Here is a 23,189-nt window from a genome sequence, read left to right as displayed (position 1 = left end):
GATCAAGTCCTGAATGACAAGACATGAATGCCGATTCTGCTACATGAGAGACGAAGGACAACACTGTCAATCGTAGCCACAACTGTTTGGCTAAGCACCTCTAACGGAACCAAAGCCACTTACTCTTATACCGAGACCTCGTCAAGGGCTTCCTGGCTGCCTGAATAATGTGCATGTTGTCAGCGGCCAGGTTTAGATCTCCTAACAATCTGAACTCGGGCACCATGCCGCCAAGCTGAACGATTGTGGGGAGGGGTGCCACAGTTGCCAATCTCTCTGGTGAAGCAGATCAGAAACTAGCACACACATACAGGTGTTGAAGCTCTGAAAACCAGAACCTGGCCGGCCACCACGGAGCTATGAGCAGACGAGAACAATTCACTGTGTTCTTCAGCTTGCAACTCGTCTGATGAATCAGAGGCAGAGGCGGGAAAGCATAGGCCCTCATGTTGTGCCATGGAATCTCGAGAACATTTTCCAGAGAGGAAGCTCCCAGCCCGTTTCTGGAGGCAGAGGAAGTTTGTTTGCCGATGTCGCGAAGAGGTCCACTTACGGAGTGCCCCAACACAGGAATATCGAGGACCTCCGCTTTCAATTCCCACTCGTAGCTGACCATTGTTCGTCGGCCGTGACGTTCAGCTGGCCCAGGATGTGTACTGCCACCAGCCAGACACCATGCTTAACCGCCTATTCCCAAATCTGAATGGCCAGATCCACAAGAGGAGACTTGGTGCCCCCCTGCTTGTGGATGTAAAACATGGACACCACATTGTCCGTGCGGACACAAACTACTTTGTTGGCTATGACGGCCTGAACGCCTTGAGCGCCAGGAAGATAGCCAGACGCTCCAGATGATTTATATGAAGGAACTTGTCTTGTGGCGACCAGAGGTCGGAGACCTGAAGAAGATCCAACGTCGCACCCCATCCCAGAAGGGAGGAGTCCGTCTTGATCGTCACCATCCGAGCAGCGTCTTGGAAACCCGCACCCACCGTCAGGTTGCTGAGAGACTACCACAACGTCAGGTCCACTCTCATGAAAGCCGGAAATTCATATTATCTTGGGAGTCCGGATCCAGGGCCTGACGCCAAGAACTTCGAAGAGCCATCTGCGTCCGCCTCATCTTGAGCCGAGCAAGGGCAAGAGCCAAAACGCACAAGGCCATGATGCCCATAAGCCTCGGGAACCACCAGGCCGACATGCTCTCCAACTGCGCAAACATCTGACACGTGGCCAACAGATCCACCATTCTGTCCCCGGTCAGGTAAACTCTGCAGTCGATCGTGTTCCAACGAAAACCCAGATCCTGAGAGACCATCATGGAAGATTATTGCCAGTTCACCGACAGCCTAAGATGAAACAGTAGCTAGAGGAGAGACTGAAGACTGGTCGAGGCTTTCAGCGGACAAGAACTGTGCAGCTTCCAATCGTCCAAATATGGATACACATCGATACCCTGTAGCCGAAAATAAGCTACGATAACGGACATCTTCGTAAAGACACGCAGTGCCGAGCTGAGGCCAAAAAGGGAACACTCGGAACTGGAAGTGCTCCTCCCCCACAGAAAACCTTTGAGAAACGGGTTCCACTTCCCTGAGATCCAGTAACTTCTGAATCTCAGCTCTGAGGGAGATCCCGACTGCTGGAAAGGAGGATTGATGGGTGGGGTAGGAGGAAGGGGTAAGTGGAAGGCCACCCGAGCGACTGACGAGATCCACCGGTCCTCAGTGATGGTCTGCCACGCCTCCCAATGAGACACAATGCGCCCTCCCACCGGGGTCTTGTGCGAGCGCAGAAAACCCTCATTTTGCTGGTTTGTCGGTGGCAGCACCACCTGAACCTGAGGAGGCGGCTGAGGAGCAGGAGAAAAACCGACTCAGTTGCTGCCTTCGGCGGGGATTTCCCCAAGTGGTGTCAACCCTGTGGGATTTCTGATCTAGAAAAACCCTGAAAGCAGAGGGTTTGACAACGATCTCTGTGCCCTGAAAGGAGGTTTAATCAGGACAGACAAGGACTTGGCGGTGCGAGTGTTGTCCTTAGTTTTGGTCAGCTCCACATCTGTTGTAGAGTGAAAGAGCTCCTGGACATTGAAAGGCAGGTCCATAATCTTATCCTGCACCTCCTTGGAGAACTTGGTGGCGTGCAGCCAAGCTTGACGAGAGGTATCCACACCAAGCATAAGGCCTCGGGTCGAGGTGTCAACATGGTGCGCCGCAGCCTCCAGGAGATCCTGTGCCAAGACTGGCATCCGACAAACCCGCTTTGAAATCTTCCAGCTTTTCAGCGGGAATAAACTCTTTAAACTCCAACAGACCTTTCCACATTTTCATATTCGCCCCCGCTAAAACCAGTTCTGCATTGGCTTGATGCAGCTGCAGGGCTGAGTTAGCGAAAATCTTCGGCCCAAGGGAATCAAGAAGCTTATCCTCCTTGGCCAGAACCTGTGTAGCCGTTGAAGAGGATGACGCAGGTCTGGATTAAGTGGCTGCCGCCACTACCGCGGAAGAGGGGGGCGGACGCGACGCTAAGGCCACTTCTTCCAAAGAATGGAGCCTGTAACGCGCATCAATCTTCTTATTAACAAACAATCCAGAGCGTCTTTTCTAACAAACTTTAGAAAACGTCCTTCTGCAAGAACAAGCCGGTACACTCCGAAGGAGATGAGGTGAACGCACCCGAAAGCACGCCCTTCTGCAGAGCGGGGGCCTCAGGTACTGGAACATCTAACAGGCACATGTCCAGTACCCGGTCATGAAAAGCTCTAACAGAGCGGGGCTGGTCTTCGCTGTCCTGATCGCCGTGTAGATGGTCCGACAGGTCCGACAGGTCCGGATCAGGTTGAGTCACATCAGTCACCACAACAGCCTTGTCCACTGGGGACAACGGAGGCGGGGGTAGAAGAGTTGGGGAGGCCCAGCTGGACGAGGCAGCGCCAGCGGAGGCACAGGAACCGCAGCCGGGACCGTCGGCGCAGGCGGGCATATCTCCCTGAACAAGCCTTCAAAGTACTCCTTCATGGGGTCGGAACGCATCAGTTTTTTAAACTTGCCGAAAAAGGCGTCCTCCGCCGATGACAGGTGTGACAGGAGTAGGCCTCTCATGAGCAGAGTAATTCCAGGGGCATAAGGAAGAGGGTTGCCAAGAGGGCCCTTCCCCACTGTGGTCTACATAAATCAAGGGCGCAGATGCCACAGGCAGCGAGACATTGTGCGGTAGAGGCATCTGAGCGTTCCAGTCATAAACTGGACGAAACAGACGTGCACAAGGAACCTGATGTTAATCTGAAAAAGCGCCCCCTACACATAGGGCCGATGGCGTAGTTGTAAGAGTTGTATCCAAAACGGCTGCCGTGGTCTTGGCAGGAACGGCCGCCATTTGGTCGGCACCTGAGGAGAACTGCGACACGTGTGGAAGTGAAGCAGGGGTCCCTCCCCCAAGTGGGTCAGGGGTCTTCATTTTAGCCTAAACACAAGGAACCTCGGCCGAGCCGGTACTGTGTGGCCTAGAATGTTTCTGTGAAATCGTAACAGCCAAACTAGCCTTCAGAGGAAGGACCTCGGCACTGCCAGCAACAGAGGGATTGCGGTCCAAAACCTCACTCCGTGCCCCCTCAACAGAACTGGGGTCACCGCAAGAGCGGGAACGATGAGGATCACCTACCGACAAGACCTTAACAGTCACCTTAGCCTCTAAATGACGGGCCTCGCTCCTCACGAGGGGCCTCAAACTTTTGTTCGGTGTCCACAACCTCAACCGAGGTCTCAGGGCGTACCCCAGTGATTTTACGGGAGGCTCCAGGCAAGGAGACCTCGAAGCAAGCTCCGCTACCCGATGCCTCAGTAGAACTGGGCCTAAAAACAGCCCCCACAGGAGGGGCCTCGGAATGCAATCCAGTGACAATTGGCCCCTTACGGAAGCCCTCAGAGAAAACTCCGGTAGCATTTTTAGACCTAGAAGGCACCTCAGGGCTAGCCCCGGTAACAGAGCTTTTGATGCTCCTACCGGACTGGGAAGACCCCGGGAAGGAGTCCCCCGGCCACGATGCTCTAAAAAGTAAAGAACTCACCGGGCGTTTCTTTTTTTCGTCGATGAGTTTGAAAATGCGCCGGGGGGAGTATGTTGAAACACCTCCTCACACTGCTCCAAATGACGTTGTAGCGCCTGGACCGAAAGGGAGTCTCAGTAAAAATACGAGTCCCACCGGTGGTCTGGACACAAACACTCCAAGAAAAGAGGATGGGGATCCACCCTAGCGAAGCATCGCTGACAAGAACAACAATTTGGAAAGTCTAGCTGAAACAGCATAGACTGACTACCACGTGAATGCTAAGCCAGAGCAAGAGAGGAGTAACTGGAAGGAAAAAAAAAATCTTCCGAAAATGCAGGTGCATCCAGTCCCGAGCAAGCGGAGAGAAGGACTGATGGACGATGAGCTGGGCGGAGCTAAGGAGGGCAGGGTTACGGTCGCGTGCGGTAGCCCACTTAAAAAGAGAGGAAAGACACATTTTTGAAAAATGTGATGCTTTTTACAAAGTGCTCCGGTCCCGTCTCATAGGACGGAGGAATGTCCATAAGTATGGAGGAAAGGGGACGGGACGTAGGAGTAAGGTGTGTACAGAACTCTAGGTTGCTGCTTTACAAATGGACTCAAGAGGAACATTTGCAATGAATGCTAGGGTAGCCCCGGTGCCCAGAGTAAAGGGTGCTCTAGGCATGAAGGGCAAATCTCTCTTGGCAAGAGTGTAGCACAGTGTGATGCAGTTTACGATCCACTTAAACACTTTGAAATAGCCGATTTAGAGAAAGGATCTCCTTGCCAGCTGCCACTGAAATGAAAAACTGTTTTTCTTAGCGTCTTTGTCTTTTCCAGATAATAGATCACCGCTCTCCTCACATCGTGTGTTGTCATGATACCCGCTCCCGGGGAGCCGGTTCAAGCCTGGCGTCCCAGATAGCGGACATCCAGTCCCCAAGGAAGGACCCAGCAACCCCATATAGGGGCCCTTTGGACAGTGTCCTGGTGCCTATGGCGCCAGGCTCCTAAAAGACATCAGTCCTGGCACCATAGGTGCCAGGCTCATTATGGGAATGCTTGGGTGCACTTACCTGATCCAGACCATGCTGCAGGATCCCGGCCTCCTTGAGGCCTGAAAGGAACTACTTTACCCGTGGGACTAATTTACCATCCGGGCGTGGTCGGGGGAAGGATACATACCTGGAACTTCTTCCAAGGCTATTTAAACCCCACCCGAACAGCCACACGTGCTTCGCTTTGTTCTGCATCTAGCAGCTGGACGCTCACCGTGTCTGCTCCTGCATCCTGATTTCTGCCACGCCCGCCTGCCAGAATCCTGGATCACCTGCAAAGGAAGAGAAGAAGAGAACAGAAGAAGGAAAAGTCCTTACCTGCTAAATCCGCATCCCGGAGACATCTCGCCGACAATCCTGAAAAGGAAGACCAATTTAAAAGCTCATTGCGTCGATCGCTGCAGCACCGCATTCCACTCACCTTTACAGGGCGCCTCCATGTTCAGCAGCGATCATACGGATTCGCAGTCACGCCCCAGCGCCTAGGGAGAAAAAGACCAGTCAAAAGGTGAGAGAGAGAAGGGAATAAGGAAAGCTAAATCTCCATGTTAAGACTTACCTGTTGATTCATTCCCTCTTCATTTCGGGTCTGCGCCCGCATCCTGGCATTTCCGGACCCCGGCCCCTAAGGGGAAAAAGAGACATCAGCGTTAATGAGCGAATGAAAAGACATTACCAAAAAACGCTCATTAAAGACTTACCTGATTTCTACAAGGATTTCACCTCTCATCTCGGGTCGGTGCCTTTTCCCCGGCATTCCGTACCCCGGCCCCTATGGGGAAAAAGACACTCATTAGTACATTAATGCATGAACACAAGGGGAACCTCTTATCAAAAAACTTACCTGGAAGCCAAGCAAGTTTGGTTCTCACCAATCCGAAAATCCAGTGAAGTAACTGGATACCAACACGCCCCTGCATCAGAAGCAGGATGGAGAGCTCGTCCTTCCAGACCCTAAGGTGAGACGCTACGAGAAATCACAGAAGGGTTTCAAGGAGGGTGAGAGGGGAAAGTGGGAGGCCGATTGCATTACCCCGCAGACAGCTAATCCACTATTTTCGCCTACAGAAGGATACTTCTGCGAGCCAGACAAGCCAGATTTGGGGGCCCGGTCCAGTCCGTCTTCCGAACCCTGTGCATCACCTTAGAAGAGGTCACAGCAGCGCGAACCAGGCCAGCGCCTCCGTGGGAGTCAGTTGAGCGTAACATGTGTGGAGGCTTCTGCCACGTTAATGGGGTTCTGGAAAAAGGTGGGCAGTTCTATGGATTGGTTCATAAGGAACTTTGAAATAAATGTAGGCGCAAACCATGGGTCGGTGCGCAGGGCCACCTTATCTTTGTGAATCATGACAAATGGGCCCTAAACTGAAAGGGCTTGCAGTTTACCAACTCTCCTTATTGATGTCGGTCTTATGGGCGAGTGCTTTAAGGCTAGCTTTGTGCATTGGTTCAAAGGGAGGACCCATTGATCTGGTAAGTACAACGTTCAGGTCCCAACCGGGAGCTGGGTTGGAAATGGGGGGGATGAAGTCTTTTTTCCCCTTCCATAATGCCTTCATTACTGGAATGTTCCACCACGAAACCTTTGGGGGACATGGTGGTGTATGCTGAAAGAACAGCTAAGTGGACTTTCAGGGAATTGAAAACCAGGCCTGAATATAGGACAATATATGTGTTGGTGTGCATTCAATAGGGTTGATGCCTTGGCCATTACACCAGGTGACAAAGCGATTCCATTTGCTTGAGTAGCAATTTCTGATGTTAGGTTTCCGCGCTTCCCCAAATATGTCCATACATCTTTGGGGGAACTCTTAGGACCTCAGAAGCCAGGCTGCTAAATTGAGTGTTTTATGGGGATGGATGTAGTGTCTCCTCGTCTTGTGACAGCATGCTGTAAAGGCATGGCAGCTTCCTGGGAGGTGAGACTGACATTGCCATGAGATGGGAGAACCAAGGTTAGCAGGCCCACATCAGGACAACAGAATTATCGGGGGGGGACCAAGCATAGACAAATTTCCCTGACCAGGTTATCTAGAGACCGTTCCCTTTGGAGGGGTTCTGAGAATACCTGGAGGCGTAATCTGGACATTGTGATTCCTAGTAATTTCATCGAAACTGTAGCATCGAAATGCCACAGCATCGCAACCAAAGCATAGTTTACCAATGGATCGACAGGCTATTACATGAAAAATTACTTTTCCATCTAAACCAGCCCATCGAAAATATAAATGTACTGGTTTCAATGTAAATGCACTTTTACATGTAAAAGATCGTATTTCAATGCATATTTTGTAACGTTAAAACATCACATGGAGCTGTCCAGTCCTGAAATGTCGGCACTGGCCAGCTCCTTGTAACGTTTTAATGGTTTTTTTTGTATATTGGGCGGATGGAGGGGCCTCTCCGACCCCCTCCCAACGCCCACCGCCAACCCTATCCCCATTGTAACCCTTAATCCAACCCTAGCCAACACCAGCCCCCAGCCCCAACCCTAATGTAACCCTTAAACTAACCCTAGCCCCAACCCCAACGTAACCCTACTGCAAAAAAACAAGTATTAATTTCGATACTACCGTCGAATTAAAGTCAACGAAAGGGTACTTCGACGGTAAGGCTTTTCGTTGCATATAATTAGATGGTATGGTGTTAGATGAAATTACATTCGATGGAATGACTAGCTACCGGGCATTGTGCATTCACCAGAGTTGCGAACAAGTCGATCTCTGGGAAGCACCAGTCTGCGAAGAGGTTGAGAACAATGTCGCGTGCAACCGCCACTCGTACTCTACGGGTAGCAGGAAGTCTCTGCCGAGTACATCCGCCAGATGATTGCGTTCCCTTGGAACGTGTTGTGACAGGAGGACCATCTTGCATTTGAGAGCCCATTTCCATATGTTCTGTGACAGTTTGGACAGTCCTGGAGAGTGCCCCTTTGTTTAGGTAATACATGGCCGTGGTACTGTCAGTGAGGACTAGAACTCTTCCGCTGAAGGTTTGTTTGGAATGCCTTGAACACTATCAGTTCGAGTAGAGTTATGTGGTTGGTTGTTACCGCTGGGGACCATACGCCATGCGCTGTCTGGTGAAGGAAGTGAGGACCCCCACACACCTCCAGAGATTGAGTCCGTGGGGAGAGTGGCTTCTGCAGGGGTGTGAAGGTATTCCCCTGTAGGAGGTTTTCCCTCAACCACTACTGCAGAGACTGAACTAGGGCTGCCAAGACAACCACTAGATCGTCCCATTGTCGGCTGGCTTGACAACATTGGCTCGAGAGCCACTCTTGAATGGGGCACATGCGCAGACGTGCGTGTGGAACTAGGTAGATGCAGGAGGCCATCATCCCCAACAGTGGCATGGCTTTGCGAATGGTCACCTCGTGACTGGCTACGTAGTGAGGGATCTGGAACAGCATGTTTTGAACCCTCTCGTTGGAGGGAGAGGCAAGTCAGTCTTTTGTCCGAATTAGAGACCCAACTTGGCTGGGGTCTATGCTGGACTTTTTCTCGTTGATCGAGAACCCTAGACTGAATAAAAGATCTACCGTCTTCTGGGTATATGTTAGACATGTTCTGTACGAATCCCCTGTTATTAGCCAGTCGTCGAAGCAAGGGTAGACTAGGATGGACTACCTGTGCAGGTGAGCAGCTACTACCGCCAGAAGCTTCCTGAACATCCGTGAAGCTGAGGCAATGCCGAAGGGAAGAGCCTTGAAATGATAGTGTGTGTCCTCTATCATGAACCTTAGGTACTTTCCGTGCGCTGGCAACATTGAAACATTAAAGTATGCATCTTTCATATCCAATGTTGCCATGTAATCCTCATGCACCAGTAATGGGACTACTTCCTGCAATGTTGTCATTCTGAATTTTTGCGGTTTGACATTTGTTCGCAATGCACAGGTCTAACACAGGGCACATAGTGAGATTGGATACAAGGAAGTATACTGAATAAATACCCTTGTTTACCTGGTGAATGGGAACGACTACTACAGCGCACTTTTCAAGAAGGATCCTCACCTCTTCCAGCAGGATTTGCGGGCGAGCTGGTGAAAGGCGTCTGCTCGTTGGTGGGTGGTATCGCGGTGGCTGGTGGAACTCTATACAATAACTGTGGGTGACTTGTCTTCAGCACCCACTGGTCTGATGTGATCCAGACTGGCGAGTCTTTTTGATGCAAAGGCCAGGGTGCCTCTTGGGGTTGAGTTTCTGCCTCTGCACTGTCCTCTTTGCTGATAATGGTTGTTGCAAGATGAACCTTGTCCGGAGGACCATGGGGTGCCTCCAGCGCCATATTGCCCGTGGGGAGATCGGGAGAAGGACTGACCGCGAAAGGAACGAGAGTTTGAACCTCCCCGCTGTTGGAAAGGCTTGACTGTAATCTGGTTGAGCAATTTGTGTCTCATGTTCTTTTTTAGCCGTCTCCAAGGAGTCATCTACAGCCTTACCAAATAAATTGACTCCTCTACGGGTTTATCGGGGATGCCAGTCTCTCCGGCTTGAAGCCTGAATTTTTCAGCCAGGTGTATCTTTAGGAGAGTTCCATGTGCCAGAGTGTGTCCCACAGTTTCAGCAGCGTCCAGTGTGTGCTTTAAAATGTGTCACCTTTCTACCCTCAGAGACGACCACCAGCAGGCGTGATCACGTGGGATCAGGGACCTCTTTGAGGCCTTCTTGGAGCAGGCCCCATTGTACGTCGCTGTAACTAGCGAGAAGGGTCGTATTATTCGCAACTCTGGATGAATAGGCTGCAGATGTGGTCATTCATTTGCCGAGGGCATAGAGTTTTTTGCCGTCCTTATCTGGGGGAGCCTTGGCTGTGGACAGTGGCACCCCTGCCCTTTTTCTGGTGGTTGTAACAACGAGAGAGTCCGGTGTGGCATGACCTTGAATATTCATAGGGTCCGATAGAGAGGGACGAAACAGTTTCTCAACCCGAGGGTTGACAGGCTTTGTGAGGGAAGGAGACAGAAGGAGCGAGGCATTTCTTTACAGATTTGAGCAGAGGAATAGCCATAGCCTGACTAGTGGGAGGTTTTTCTTTGAGAATGTCCTCAACGAGGTCAGAGACCTAGAAAGTCTCCTGTGTAGCGATCTGGAAGTGACCTGCAGCTCTCTTTAGGATGGCAGTGAATACCATCTGGTCATCTATAGGCAATTACCTTTGTTGAGGTATATATGTCCTAGTCTAGTCTGGGGTCTGAGTGGGTCAGACCCCAGACCCCCTTGGTTTGCTGGCTGATCTTGTTCCCAGTCTGGGTATTGGTCAGTTGTGTCCTGACCAAAACGATAGTCTCAGGTTTATTCTGATTCTGAATACTCAGAAATCTCCACCTCATGGGTTTGTGACGGAATTGGAAGCTTCTGCAGATTTGGTGGAATGGGGCAGAAGTAGTCCTCCCTAGGTCTCTTGGGAGTCATGTATTTTTCAGAGAAGTCTAGGAATTGGGACATCTTATCCATATAATTCTAAAGAGTACTCCTCTCGATGAGGTGGTGCTTCTGGGCTGTTCCGCTGCTGAAATAATTGCTGTGAGACTCTCGTGTATTCTTGGCAGCTGAATGCCGATTTGACACGCCTGAAGGTGCCGGCGCATGTTGCTGACTCCGCCGAAGCCTTAGGTGACGACACGCCCTTGGACGACACGTCAACACTTGTGCACTTTTTTGTGGGAACGCCCTTATGGGAAGATCGCCCAGTCACATGCCGAGAAGACGGTTGTGGGGAGGGCGCCGGATCGCGAGTTTTGGCAGGCCTGTTGGCGTTTGGCACTTCGACTTGTTCGTCGAGGAGGCCTTAGGGGTTGTGTGTTTTGCCTTGGGTGGTGCGTGTGAACTCCCCATAACAGTTCCATTGGACTGTCTGTCGGTGACGGGCATCTGGGAACCAGAGGGTTCTGCCGAAAGGTCCATGCCATCCAGGTCGTAGCCGTGGCTGCTACTGGAGTCCTCGTCACTCGAAGCGACGGCGCCAACGGGGGAACTTTCGTCCTGCATTGCGTAGGCCGCCCACCGCTTTGTCCACCTATCCTTTAACGTCTTGGGAGGAAAAAGTTTGCAGGACTTACAAAGACTTGCTGTGATCACAAGGTAAACACCTATTGCATCTGCGATGGGTGTCTTTCCAGGGGCATTTTCTGTTGCATGACAGACAAAATTTAAAGGGTGTCCTCTCCATAGCAGAGGTAGATTGCAGCTAGACCAAAGAGAAAGGAAAATGAAATGCAATCTCGAGAAGAATCAACCCAGGGCCCCACTCTTCCTACTGAAAGGGCCTGGCCGGAGGGCCAAGGGCAGGCGGTCGTCAGATGTCGATCGATGCACCAGTCGCCGAACAGCAGTGTAGGTCTTCGGCGTAGAAGTCTACGAAGTAGTCGTCGAGAGAACCAACGAAGACTAGACGACCATCAGTCGTGGGACAAAGAAGTAATGAGCTATATCAACTCGTGCAAGCTCTGCATAAGGCGACCAATTAGTTGGGTGGAAAAAAAAACAATCTGAGGGACCTCAAAGCGCAAGGGATTTTGGGTACACTACATGTCACACTGTTAACAGTCACGCCCATGTCGACATCCCCCCTCGATCTTCGAAGAAAAAGATGCAATACTCTGCGATTACCACTAGATAGACTATATGCACAGATTTGGTAGCACGTAAAGTGGCAGTAGGACCAAGAGAAGAGCCGCAGAGGGGTAGGCGGGAAGGTTTGCATGTGAATCCATGCCAGACCCATGCTGGAGAACACAGTTACAGGTAAGTAACTTGTTCCTTCTCCAGCATGGAGTCTGGCATGGATTCACAGGCTCGTGAATAAAGAATACATAGCAGTACACACATGCAACCACAGGGAGGTGGCAAGGCTCAACATTAAGCACCGCTTACCTCCTCACCAGGCTCACCTTCAAGCGAACAGTTTGCGCAGCACTGCCTGGCCGACTCTGGTGGTCTCCCTGGAATCCATGTCAACGCAGTAGAACTCCATGAAGGCGTGCGTCGACCTCTATGTAGCAGCCCTGCAGATGTCAAGCAGGGGCAAACCAGACACTAACGCCCTAGTAGCTCTCGGACGGCCATGCAACGGTCGGTTTGCCTACCAGTGACAATGGGTGATGCAGCAGGAGAGCCACCTGGAAATGGAAGCCTTGGAGAGGGCCTTCCCATGGTTCACAAAAAGTTGCGACGTCTTCGGGGAAACTTTGTGCAGTCCACATAGAACTTCAGCTCTCTAGCCACATCCAGCGAGTGCAAAGTTCTTTCAGCCGGCGACAAAAGGTGCCGGGAAAAATGCAGGTAACATCAAGGGCTCGTTTAGATGAAAGTCTGACGGCACCTTGGGCATGAAGGAGGAATGCGTCCGCAGCACTACCCTTGTCTCGTGGAATGTCAAATAGGGTGGTTTCCACGACAAAAATTTCAGAGGCACCAGCATTGGCTCAAACGGAGGACCCACAAGCCTAATAAGCACCACATTGAGCTCCCACGCCGGGGCCGGAGCCTTGACCGGCAGGAATCAGCGAAATAGTCCTTTGGATGATCGTCCAGAAGAGCTGGTGTAGCGCGAGATCGCCGCCAGATGAACTTTTGATGGAAGCATGGGCCAGTCCAGCCTTGGCCAACGACCGCAAATACGGTAGTACCTGCGGAGCCGTGACTTGTAGAGGCTCGATCTTCTTTGCACAGCACCAAACAGCAAACCTTCTCCATTTATGTCCGTAGCATTTAAGAGTAGACGATGCTCTGGCCTTGGCAAGCACTTCCTTGCAGTCCACTGGGAGATCGTAGCCCCCAAATTCTAAGGCTGCAGGAGCCAGGCCTGCAGGTTCAGCGATCACGGGCCGTGGTGCAGAATTGCACCTCCTTCCTTGGCGAAAAGATCTGCGACCACCGGAAGTTTGATTGGCGGGGCCGCTGACATGTCGAGAAGGTCCGGGTACCATATCTGTCATGGCCCAGTGACAATGTTCCTGCGCTTCTTTGAAGAGCGCCGGGGACCTGGTGGCCCCCTGCTTCCTGATGTAGAACATGGTGGTTGTGTTGTCCATGAAGATCCACACCACCTTGCCCTTGGGTGACAGATGGAACGACTGGAGGGCCTAAAACACGGCACGCAGCTCCAGCACGTTGATGTGCAACACCTTCTCCTCCGGCAGAACAGGCCTCTTGCATGAAGGCTTCCGGTGTGAGCTCCCCATCCTTCCAGGTGGGCATCAGTTGTAACCGTCTCCTGGTAAGGTGGGGCCGGAAATTTGCGGGCAAACTCCCCACCACCGTATCGTTGGGCAGAAACTCATCGAGTGTGATCTTGTCCTCAAAGCTTCCCGACACTTTTATCCAGCAGACGTCAAGGAACTTCTGTAGTGAACGTATCCGCAGCCTGCACAATCGAATGAGGTATATGCATGATATCATGCCGAGCAGAGACTTGATGGACCTCACCCTTGCGATCTTCAGGGCCAACAGCCCTTGTACTTTGCCCAAGATACCGCCTTCCTCTCCTCCAACGGAGATGCCAGGCACGGCACCGTGTTGAGTCGGGCTCCCAGAAACAGCATGTCGGGTGATGGAGTCAACCAGGACTTTGCTTAGTTTATCGAGAATCCCGGATCCGTCAGGTGCCGGACGTTCCTTGCCGTGTGGTCCACTGTGATGTCCTTTGACCTTGATGTACAGATAAGGGTATACGTAGACCCCCCGCACTACCAGCACCAGGCTCTTCGTGAAAACCCTTGGCGCCAACTTCAATCCGAAGGGAAGGGCCTTGAACTGGTAATGTTGACCTTGAACCACGAAGTGAAGAAACATGCGGTGCCCCTTGTGGATGGGGATGTGAAAGTAAGCATCCTCCAGGTCCAACGATGACAGGAAATCCCCCTCTTCTCACTGTCCTAGAACATGTGGAGTCACCATCTGGAACTTTTGGGGCCTGATGTACCTGTTCAGACGACAGGTCTAGGACGGGCCTCCATCAGCCAGTCTTTTGGACGAGGAAGTAACAAGAGTACACTCTGGAGTCCCGGAACCTCTTTGGGCCATCGCACCCTTTCTTAGCATGGCCCGCACCTCCAGCAGCAGCTGAGGGATGTAGTTTTCCTGCGGGGCCACTTTTGGTATTTGTGGACACTTCCATTTGAAATTCCAGGCTGTGACCGTGGGCGAGAGCGTCCAGCACCCAACAATCGGTGGAGCTGGTCTTTCACACGGTGATGAAGTTTGCCAGCCGGCCTCCCACCAGGGTGCACGGGTGGGGGCCCAACACCAAGGCCGGTTCAATCCTGTTTTGACGTCGAAGTGCCACCTTGGGGACCTTGGCGACGACTACGTCTCTCTCCAAATTTGGCACAGCCCCTGTAGGTCTCCTGGGCCGACGAGCGGGAGGGTTGACGGTAGGTCAAAGCACCTCTACTGAATAATTTGGAAGAACCATGGGATTTTCCGCCAGAAGTCCGAAAGGACAGCCGTCGTTGAAGCGTGCCCAAAGCACAAGCCGTCTCAGTGTCCGCCTGCATGGCCTGAAGACTCGTCCACGGTCTTTACGAAAAAAATTGCCCAAATGACATGTCCAACACCTCCAACTGAACATCCTGGCGAAAATGAGTGGCCCTCAGCCAGCCCTGTCGAAGGCAAACGCTCTTGCCCATTTGGCGGAACCCCGCGCCAGCTATGTCCGTGGCCATTGTAATGGCGTGGTCCAATGCCACCTCGCCTTCCTGTAGGATCTCCAAAGCTTCCGCCATCTTGTCAGGAAGGAAGTCCAGGAGGGGAGCGATCTTGAACCAGAGCTCCCCGTCGTAACGTGGCCGCGCCCCATGGCATCCAACTTCTTCACCCTCACTGTCTGGGGGGGATGAAGGGGGCTGAGAGGGCTGGGGCCGGGGCCGCTGACGAGGAGGAGCCTGAAGATTTCTTCTTGGCTGCCGCCGAAACCACAGAGTCCGGGGACGGCTGTGACCATAAGCACTTGGGCGCAGAGTCTGGCAACCTGTATTTCTTTTCATAACGGTCCCTCTTCACCGGGACCAAGGCATGGTTCTTCATGGAGGGACAAGCCCTTGTGGGTGGGGAGACAAAGGGTGTCAAGGAGGAGGTGGGGTGAACTCTTCTTGGATGGCGGTTCCCCCCTGCCCCCCGATGGTCCCGGCACTTCAGGTGGCGCCGTCAGCGCAAGAGGCATCCTGGTCCGGATCTCCGAGCACAGGGTATGCAGAGCAGCGAGAATGTCAACCGAGAATCCCCAGGTGGTTGCTGAGGTGGCTGTGGCGACGGAGGCAAGGGCGTTTGCGGCTTAGGCTGGTCCTCCAGGCCCTCAACGCCCTGCTGCTCCTCGGTCTCCTTGTCGTTGCCCTTGCCGGGATCCTTCCCGTAGGGCCTGCTCGACACATCGTTCCTTCTGGAAGGTCTGGAGGTTGGTAAACTCTTCCTCTGAGGAGATATCCATGCCCTGGAGGGCTACCATTCATCCCCCATCCTCTCTGCGACCAGGGGAGACTGTTTCGGTGAAATGATAGGCATCGTCTTCTACGGTATCTTTTCGATGGGCTGAAAAAAAAGGACTCTCTCCCCCCACCCCCTTCCTGGCAGGCAAGGATACTCTTGCCTTCGGGGGTCGCACCCTGCGAATCCCCCTCGGCAGCCTTCGCAAGGGACACCACCACTCCTTCGATGTAAGGGGCCTTCGTCAGAGGTACTTGGGCCTTCACGGCCTTGGTCAAGCCTGAGGTCTTCACCCTAGGGGGATGGTCCGACTTCCTCTTTGAAGATCCCGAGCATTGGCTTGTGGTTGAAGGCACTGGAGACGCTGTACTCGCCCTGGCCGCTGCGGAGCCCATCGCAACGGCGCTCCCGGTGGCAGTGGACTCACGGTGCTTAGCCTTATGTTGGGCACCCGCGGGAGGGGTGCCCTCAAAGGTCTTAGAAGACCACTCAACTTTCTTCCTCTGGGCAGGGGAGGCATGCTGCCGGGACTCGCCCAGAGCAGGGGCCTTGGCCTGCAGCCACTCGTTGAGACGCCTGTGCCGATCGTTCAGCGTGCGGGGTACCATCTCCTGACAAGACACAGTCATCCTGCACGTGCGACGGGTCCGAGTGCAGGCAGTAAAGGCACAGGGAATGTGTGGTCCGAAAAGACATTCCGTAGGTTGCAGCCGGGGCAAACTTTCAAAAGTGGTGCCGAGTCCTTTTCATCTGCTATGTCCACACAGCATAGGCTTTGAAGAAACTTCTGAAATCCTCCGAGAAGAAAACGCGACGAAATTTGACCCTTCAGGGGCGCTGAAGATTGAGGCATGATTGACCGAAAAAAATAGAACAAAACTTAGAAGAAAAAAAAAAACGCCAAATGCAGTAAAAGATCAAGATCTATAGCACGAGGACTACCAACACTTGAAGGTGCAGTAAAAATATGAAGATGGCTGCCAGAGGAGGGGCTTCGGTAGCGGGCAATCATTGGCTGGGGGCAGTATGACCCAGATACCAGTGATTGGTTGTTAGGAGAAACAGTTCAGAAATGAAAAACTGTTTTTTTTTCTTTACCGAGGATTCCCAGCCTGATGACAGGGAATATCCATAAGCATGTGAATCCATGCCAGACCCCATGCTGGAGAAGGGCCGGTTTACCAGAGTCCCTGATATCGTCCATTTGGTTTTTAAGGTCCAAGAGGGCCGTGTCAGTGCCATGTCTGTGACGGAAGCCGGATTGCAGAGTGCCTAGACTGTTGTTGGATTCTAAGAATTCTTTGACTGATGAGCGCAGTGATTAACAGTGCAAGTAGGTCTGTGCACTCCATGAAGAGGGGTGCAGGTCAGATGTCGCCTTTGCAGGTTGAAGGTTTTATCTTCAGGATGTCCTTGACTTCCTCCTCTTTGCCTCAATGAGAAGGTGGTGACTGGTGTCTTTAGCTTTGGGTGGTTGAGATGTGTTGGCTGGGAGCGTGTTGAGTTGGTTGGCTCTAATTTTGTTTTGTTCAGCAGGTTGTCAAGTTTGCGGAACATGGTTGCTTGTACGTTTGCGCACCGAGTTTCATTCTTTATTATAGTAGGAGGAGGGGGAGATAGGCGTTTTTAACTCCCTGAAGATTAAGATTTCTTTGGAGTTGGACCTGGCATTATTTATTCTGTTGCTGAAATAGTTGGCTTTGGCAAAGATAATCACTTTTTTGGATTAATTGTAGAGTTTGTTGAACTCCAATTTGACTGGTGTAAGTTGGCTGGATTGCCATTTGGCTATTGCAGCGGGCTTGTTGGTTCGTAGGTCTGAGAGTTCGGGAGTGAACCAGTTGTTTGCATGTTTGGTGCGTTTGGCTTTGCAGACTTGTATTGGAGCAATGGCATCAACCGCTTCAGCTAGGATGTTGAGTGGCAGGGCCTCTGCGTCATTGGAGAACGGTGCCTCAAGCACCCGAACTTTGAGGAAAGGTGCTAACCTTTCTCTGGTGAGGAGTCGAGGGCTCCTGGTGGGAGCAGAGGGGAGAGGTGTAGTGGTGGCTTTGGCGGTCTTTGGCATGGAGTGTGTGAAGAGGAGGTGGTGGTGGTCAGTCCAAAGGAGAGGGAGGTTAGCTGTGACATCAGGGGGCACAGTGGTGGTGGGCTAGCCAGTTGATGGTGCGGCCCTTGGTATGGGTGGGGTTGTTGAGAGTGAGAAACTCTAGAGCTTTGGCAAGGTTTTTGGCTGAGGTGTCCTTGGGGTCGTGAAGCCCCAGATTGAGGTCACCTGCTAATATGACTGGAGGAAGTTTTTAGATTGTCTGACATAAGGCACACGATAGATGCTTGGAAGTCTGCTAGCAGACCTGGTGGCGGTATACGATGTGAAGAGTGATGGTGCAGTTGTGTGGGGTGGCTAGCTTTAAAGGAGAGGTCGTCTTAGTTGAGGGAGTTGGTGTGGTCTATTTCGCGTATGGCGAGGGAGTCTCTGGCTATGAGACACTCTGCCACCTTTGTTGAGAGGGCGATCCTGGTGGTAAATGGTGCATCCCATAGGAGTGCTATAGCCAGCTTCATGGAGCCAGGTTTCAGTTACCATACAAAGGTCAAGATCATGGCTGGTGATTAGGTTGTGTGGGTCAGCTGCATGGGCAGGGATGGAAAAGGCGTTGATGAGGTAGGACTTACGCTGTGTGTCAGTGACAGTGGGGTGAGTGGATGTAGCAGCAGGCATATGGGTAGTGGAGCAGGAGGTATTCTTAATATTGGGTGGCTCCAGTGGGGCAGGCTGAGATAGTGCCTGTAACCTGGGTGGGTTAGCATTATGGTATTTAACTGTGTGGAGGACTTTGTGTGTGGTCCATGTCCCTAGAACATAACCTGAGGTTGCGGTAGGTGGTGCTCAGAGGTTGTGTTGAGTGAGGGCGGGCGAGGGTGCGTGCTTGAAGGCGTTTGTTGCGAACATGGTGAGAAAGGTCTGTCTTGGGCGGGGGGGGGGAGAAATGGGAGGACACATGGTGCTTAGGCTGCATAGGGGGATGCTAGGGATTGGTTGTGGACGGCCTTCAAGGTGCCGTCAGCGTATTTGGCTAGCAGCAGCAGTCACTTTAGAACACTTGCAGAGGCAGTGATCACTTAAGGCACGGAGGATGCAATAAACACTGATGCAGTCATAAGTAGCAATAGCATGTACAGTTGGTATAGGCAGGATCACAGATCAATTGGAATAGTGGCGATGGTAAATCAGATATCGCAGCAAATGAAGAAGCAAGAGAGTACAATTAGAATACGGGATACTTCGTATGGGATCGACATTTGTAACCTGGTTAGGATGCATTAGTAAATAGCAGCCTGGGAGGCACGCACAGTTCGTATTCAGATAAACTATTGGCAGTTATGATCATGCGGCGGGGGTTAGCAATTATGTGAACAGTACTGAAGGGGCATCTAGTGCTCACAGATTGCCCTAGGGTGCAACAGGCAAGCATATGACAGATGGAGACAAACAAATTCAACATGTGCTTACCAGCGCACGGTGCTGAGAAGCAGATGGGACAAAGCATTTTACAGAATGAAGCAGCGAGTTAGGCAGAGTCAGATATAGCGTTACATGTGAAAAACATAGGCTTATGGCGCTAGGGATGGTTACATGCCTAGCTTTGGATAATACAGTGCATCGTTTTGTAGCCGCCGCATGTGAAGCGTTGCACGAAATAAAAACAGTCTTAGGTGCTAGGTTCAGTTACAAATCTAGCAGAGATAAAACATATACAAAGTTATATTTGCAGCGCAGAGTTCTGAATTTCTGAGTCCAGTGCTACCGTTACTCCGCATGGAGTTCCGTATTAGTGGTGTAGCGTGTATGGCAGTTCATCACCTTGTCCATCAACATGGTCTTCCTGACTTTGTGACTCTCAAAGACATTTCAGACAAATGTCACTTCTATGTAACTATTACCTATAAGGTAAGCTATATAAAACGTATGCATATCATGTCAAAGTCTTTCCTTTCACAAGAGCAGCATTTATCTGACATTTTTCATCAGGCTCAGATGAGGGGGAAAAAAAAAGGATTGGGTGCAGGAAAAAAAATGAACTGACGAATATCCCAAAATGTCACTTTTAAAGGGTAGGTTCTAAGAAAAGGTTTAATACCGGTAAAAACAAAAATGGTGAAAAAAAAGCAAAGCTGAAATGTTTAATAATAATTAATAATAATAATTCGGCATTTATATAGCGCTACGAACCTTCAGGTATCTGAGCGCTGCTTATTATTACCCACGGTGTGTGGTGCTCATTTATCGACCTCGGAAGGATGAAACGCTGAGTTTGGCGCTGCCGGGATTCGAACCTGCGTCAGCAGGCTCTGCACCGATGTCAAAGCGAGCGCTCTACTCGCTGTGCCACTTGACCGGTTTGAAATAAATTTGCATTAACAATAATGAGCTGCACTCAGACAATGTGCATTTGGTATGCTGAAGCAGCCTGGCCACGTTAAATTTGCAGGGCTACAATTTCAGTTTTACATAACACCATGTGTCACGGTTTTTCCTTTTTCCAATGTTAAAAAGGCAAAGGATTTATTTTAAACACAACATTAATGTGCATTTTGGAAGTTCTTTTGTGCATAATAAAGTTTCATATAAGCCAGATCAATCTCAATTATAAATGGCGACAAAATAAAGAAACTCACTAGAAAGGGTTTGAAAACAGATTTCAGTGTTTTTGAATTTAATCACGTTAATCATGATTCAAAATGTAAAAGCCACACTTAAGTGAGACTGATACAACGACCAAGCTTGATATTTAGATGTAACTCAGTGGACATCACCCATACAATTGTCTGATGTACAGCACTTTTGTTTCTTCAAATTAACATTAATCGTTCATGCATTTATATGCAGATTAGGCCAGTTCGAATCCCGATTATGACGGGAAATGGACTACGGGAAATAATTCAAACAATAGGGAGGGAACAAGTCTTTAAGAGCGATCTGCAAATGAAAATGGGTGGAAGGGAAAGTGTCATGAAAGCAAAACTGGCTAAGAAGCAAACAGACGATAGGTTGCAGGATCCCTCTGCCCCAAAATAACCAAGCAATAGAGGAATTTCAATACATTTTTTGGTTGGGATTTTTTCGGTTTTAATGCAGGGTAGCCGAGAAGGAATCAGATTTACGAGGCAAATAAAAAGGGATTCTAATTCTGATAAATGGGGACCAGTCTGGCTTTTGGGAAGGGCTTCTTGAGTTTCCACACTGGTACTAAGATACACGGAGTGCAATCAAATGGGTGGCTGTGGAAGAATGCTTGAGGATTAAGCACACCATAGTTTCTTCAGTGAAGTAGATATCTAGTTCAAATGCCTCGTGCACAGTGGGAGCCAATAACAAGGTAAATAACACACATTACTCACCATGGGATAGTAATAATTGTATGGGTACTGGTAGTTGTACTGCTGGTACCACTGGTAGTACTGCTGTTGCTGCACAGTTGCGGGATCGCCAACTGGATACTGAAAATTAAAGAAGAAAAAAAAAAAGGATGAGTGCAGCTTCTGATCACTTGAAGTTTAGTTATGAGTAAGGGAATAGTTTCTTACCTGTAACTCCATTTCTCCAGCATTGATATCTTTCATGGATTCACATGCTTAGAATATTCCCCGTCGTCAGGCCGGGAATCCTCGGTAAGTTATATAGACATTTTCCATAGGACACAAAAGTGTCGGAATTTTTCCTATCTATGTCGTTTTGGGCCGCGCACGCCGTCGCCACTAGGACGTAGGGGTATATATATAGCTCCGCCCCCGCGGCTCCCTCAGATTTCAGCCCCCAAAGTAGTATGGTGGGGGGGGGGGGGGGATCTCTGGTTTGCATGCTCAGGGGAGGCCGGAGGGCGCATGTGAATCCATGGAAGATACCAATGCTGGAGAAATGGAGTTACAGGTAAGAAACTTCCCTTCTCCAGCATTGGATCTTTCATGGATTCACATGCTTAGAATAGATTGTATCGCAGTATCCCCCAACGTTGGAGGCGTGTATGCAAACCAACATCACAACAAGCACAGTGCCCACTTACTATGGCAACACATTACATTATAGTATGTTCACTGAAAGGACAACACTTTAAGGCATAGTTGCCGAAGGATGCAACCCCACTTGGGGCTTACCTTATTGGAACAGGTGACTACTACTGCCCGCCCCATCTGTGTATCTTCAGCATGTTGCTGTGCGAGACAGTAATGTCGGGTAAACGTATGTGGTGCCGACCAGGAAGCCGCTTGGCCGATATCCCCCAGCGGAATTCCGGACCACAAAGCCGTCGACAACAATGTAGATCTTGTCGAATGGGCCCTTGGACGCTTTTCTAGTGGCTTTCCGGCCTTGGAATAACAAGAAATGGCCGAAGACACCCATCTGGATAGTCCCTGTTTTGAAATCGCTTTGCCCCTAGCCGCAGGACCATAAGCTAAGAAGAGTTGTCTTGTGTCTCTGAAGCTTTGAGTGCGTCCAAAGTATGGAGGGTCTTCTCTGCCACTGAAGACGGTGTTGGAAAGAATGTAGGCAACACTATAGCAGCGTGTTTATGGAACATGGAAGGTACTTTAGGTATGAAATGCGGGTTAGTGGCCAGCACGACTATTACTGAAAAACCTCAAATACGGAGGGTCGATCACTATAGCTTGTATTTCCGACAGGCGACGAGCAGAAGGAATGGCCACCAGGAAAGCCAATTTCCAAGACAAAAATTTTAATGATGACGATGACATTGGTTCAAAAGGGGGTTTCATCAGGGCTGCCAGGACCAGGTTCAGACTCCAGATCGGAGGAAACAACTTCTTTGGAGGGAAAGTTCGAAACAACCCTTTAAGGAAGTGTTTAACTAGGCGATCACTGAACAGTGGAGTGGAATGTCTCTTCCGAGCAAATCTCGAGATGGCAGCTAGATGCACCTTTATGGATGAGACAGATAACCCGTTATTTGCCAGGAGCCCCAAGTATGGTAGGAGTTGTTCCGGTGTGATCGCCCGCGTGACCAGACCTGGTTGACCTGCGCACCATATGCAGAACCTTTTCCATTTGTATGTGTATGAAGTGTTCGTGGAAGGTGCCCTTGCGGCCTGCAAAATACGACGGCAGTCCGCTGGAATCGCTGACACGCCAAACTCTGCGATTTCAGGAGCCAGGCCGTCAGACTGAGGTTGTCCGGGTCGTGATGCCAAACGGTCCCTTTCTCCTGAGACAGAAGGTTGGGGATCTTCTGGAACCTCATTGGTTCTGCCGCTGAGAGGTGAAGTAGATCGGAGAACCACACTTGTCTGGCCCAATACGGGGCCACCAGGATCACCCGACAAGGATATCTGTGGATCCATTGCAGAGTCCGATGGATGAGAGGGAATGGGGGGGTGGAGGGGGGGAGAGAAGGCATACAGAAACTTGCACGTCCACGGGAAGAACACGTCCCCCAGTGAGTCTTGTTGTGGCCACCTGCTCGCGTATTGGGAGCATTTCTTGTTGTCTCTCGTCGCAAAGAGATCGAGGGCCGGATGCCCCCATTCCGCGAAGACACGGTGCAGTTGCCGATTGTTCGGTTCCCATTCGTGTAGACAATTTATCTCTCTGCTGAGAGCATCTGCTTGCACATTTTTCACTCCTGGTAAGTGGAACGCCAACAGATGTATGTCGTG

At 50.8% G+C, this 23,189-nt stretch overlaps 1 protein-coding gene across 1 annotated transcript in view; it reads right to left on the bottom strand.

Annotated features, from left to right (window-relative positions):
* Nucleotides 1-23,189, bottom strand: part of LENG8 (leukocyte receptor cluster member 8) — a 381,640-nt gene that overhangs the window by 322,663 nt on the left and 35,788 nt on the right. The window contains exon 3 of the mRNA XM_069636827.1: nucleotides 20,919-21,017. Coding sequence (XP_069492928.1) covers nucleotides 20,919-21,017 — 99 coding nt within the window. The remainder of the gene's footprint in view (nucleotides 1-20,918; nucleotides 21,018-23,189) is intronic.

The sequence above is a fragment of the Ambystoma mexicanum genome, chromosome 1q (genome assembly GCF_040938575.1).
Source record: "Ambystoma mexicanum isolate Mex_15411 chromosome 1q, UKY_AmexF1_1, whole genome shotgun sequence".
In the NCBI taxonomy this organism is placed as follows: Eukaryota; Metazoa; Chordata; class Amphibia; order Caudata; family Ambystomatidae; genus Ambystoma; species Ambystoma mexicanum.
The sequence above is the reverse complement of the archived record's forward strand: the minus strand, read 5'-3'. Positions and strand labels throughout refer to the sequence as shown.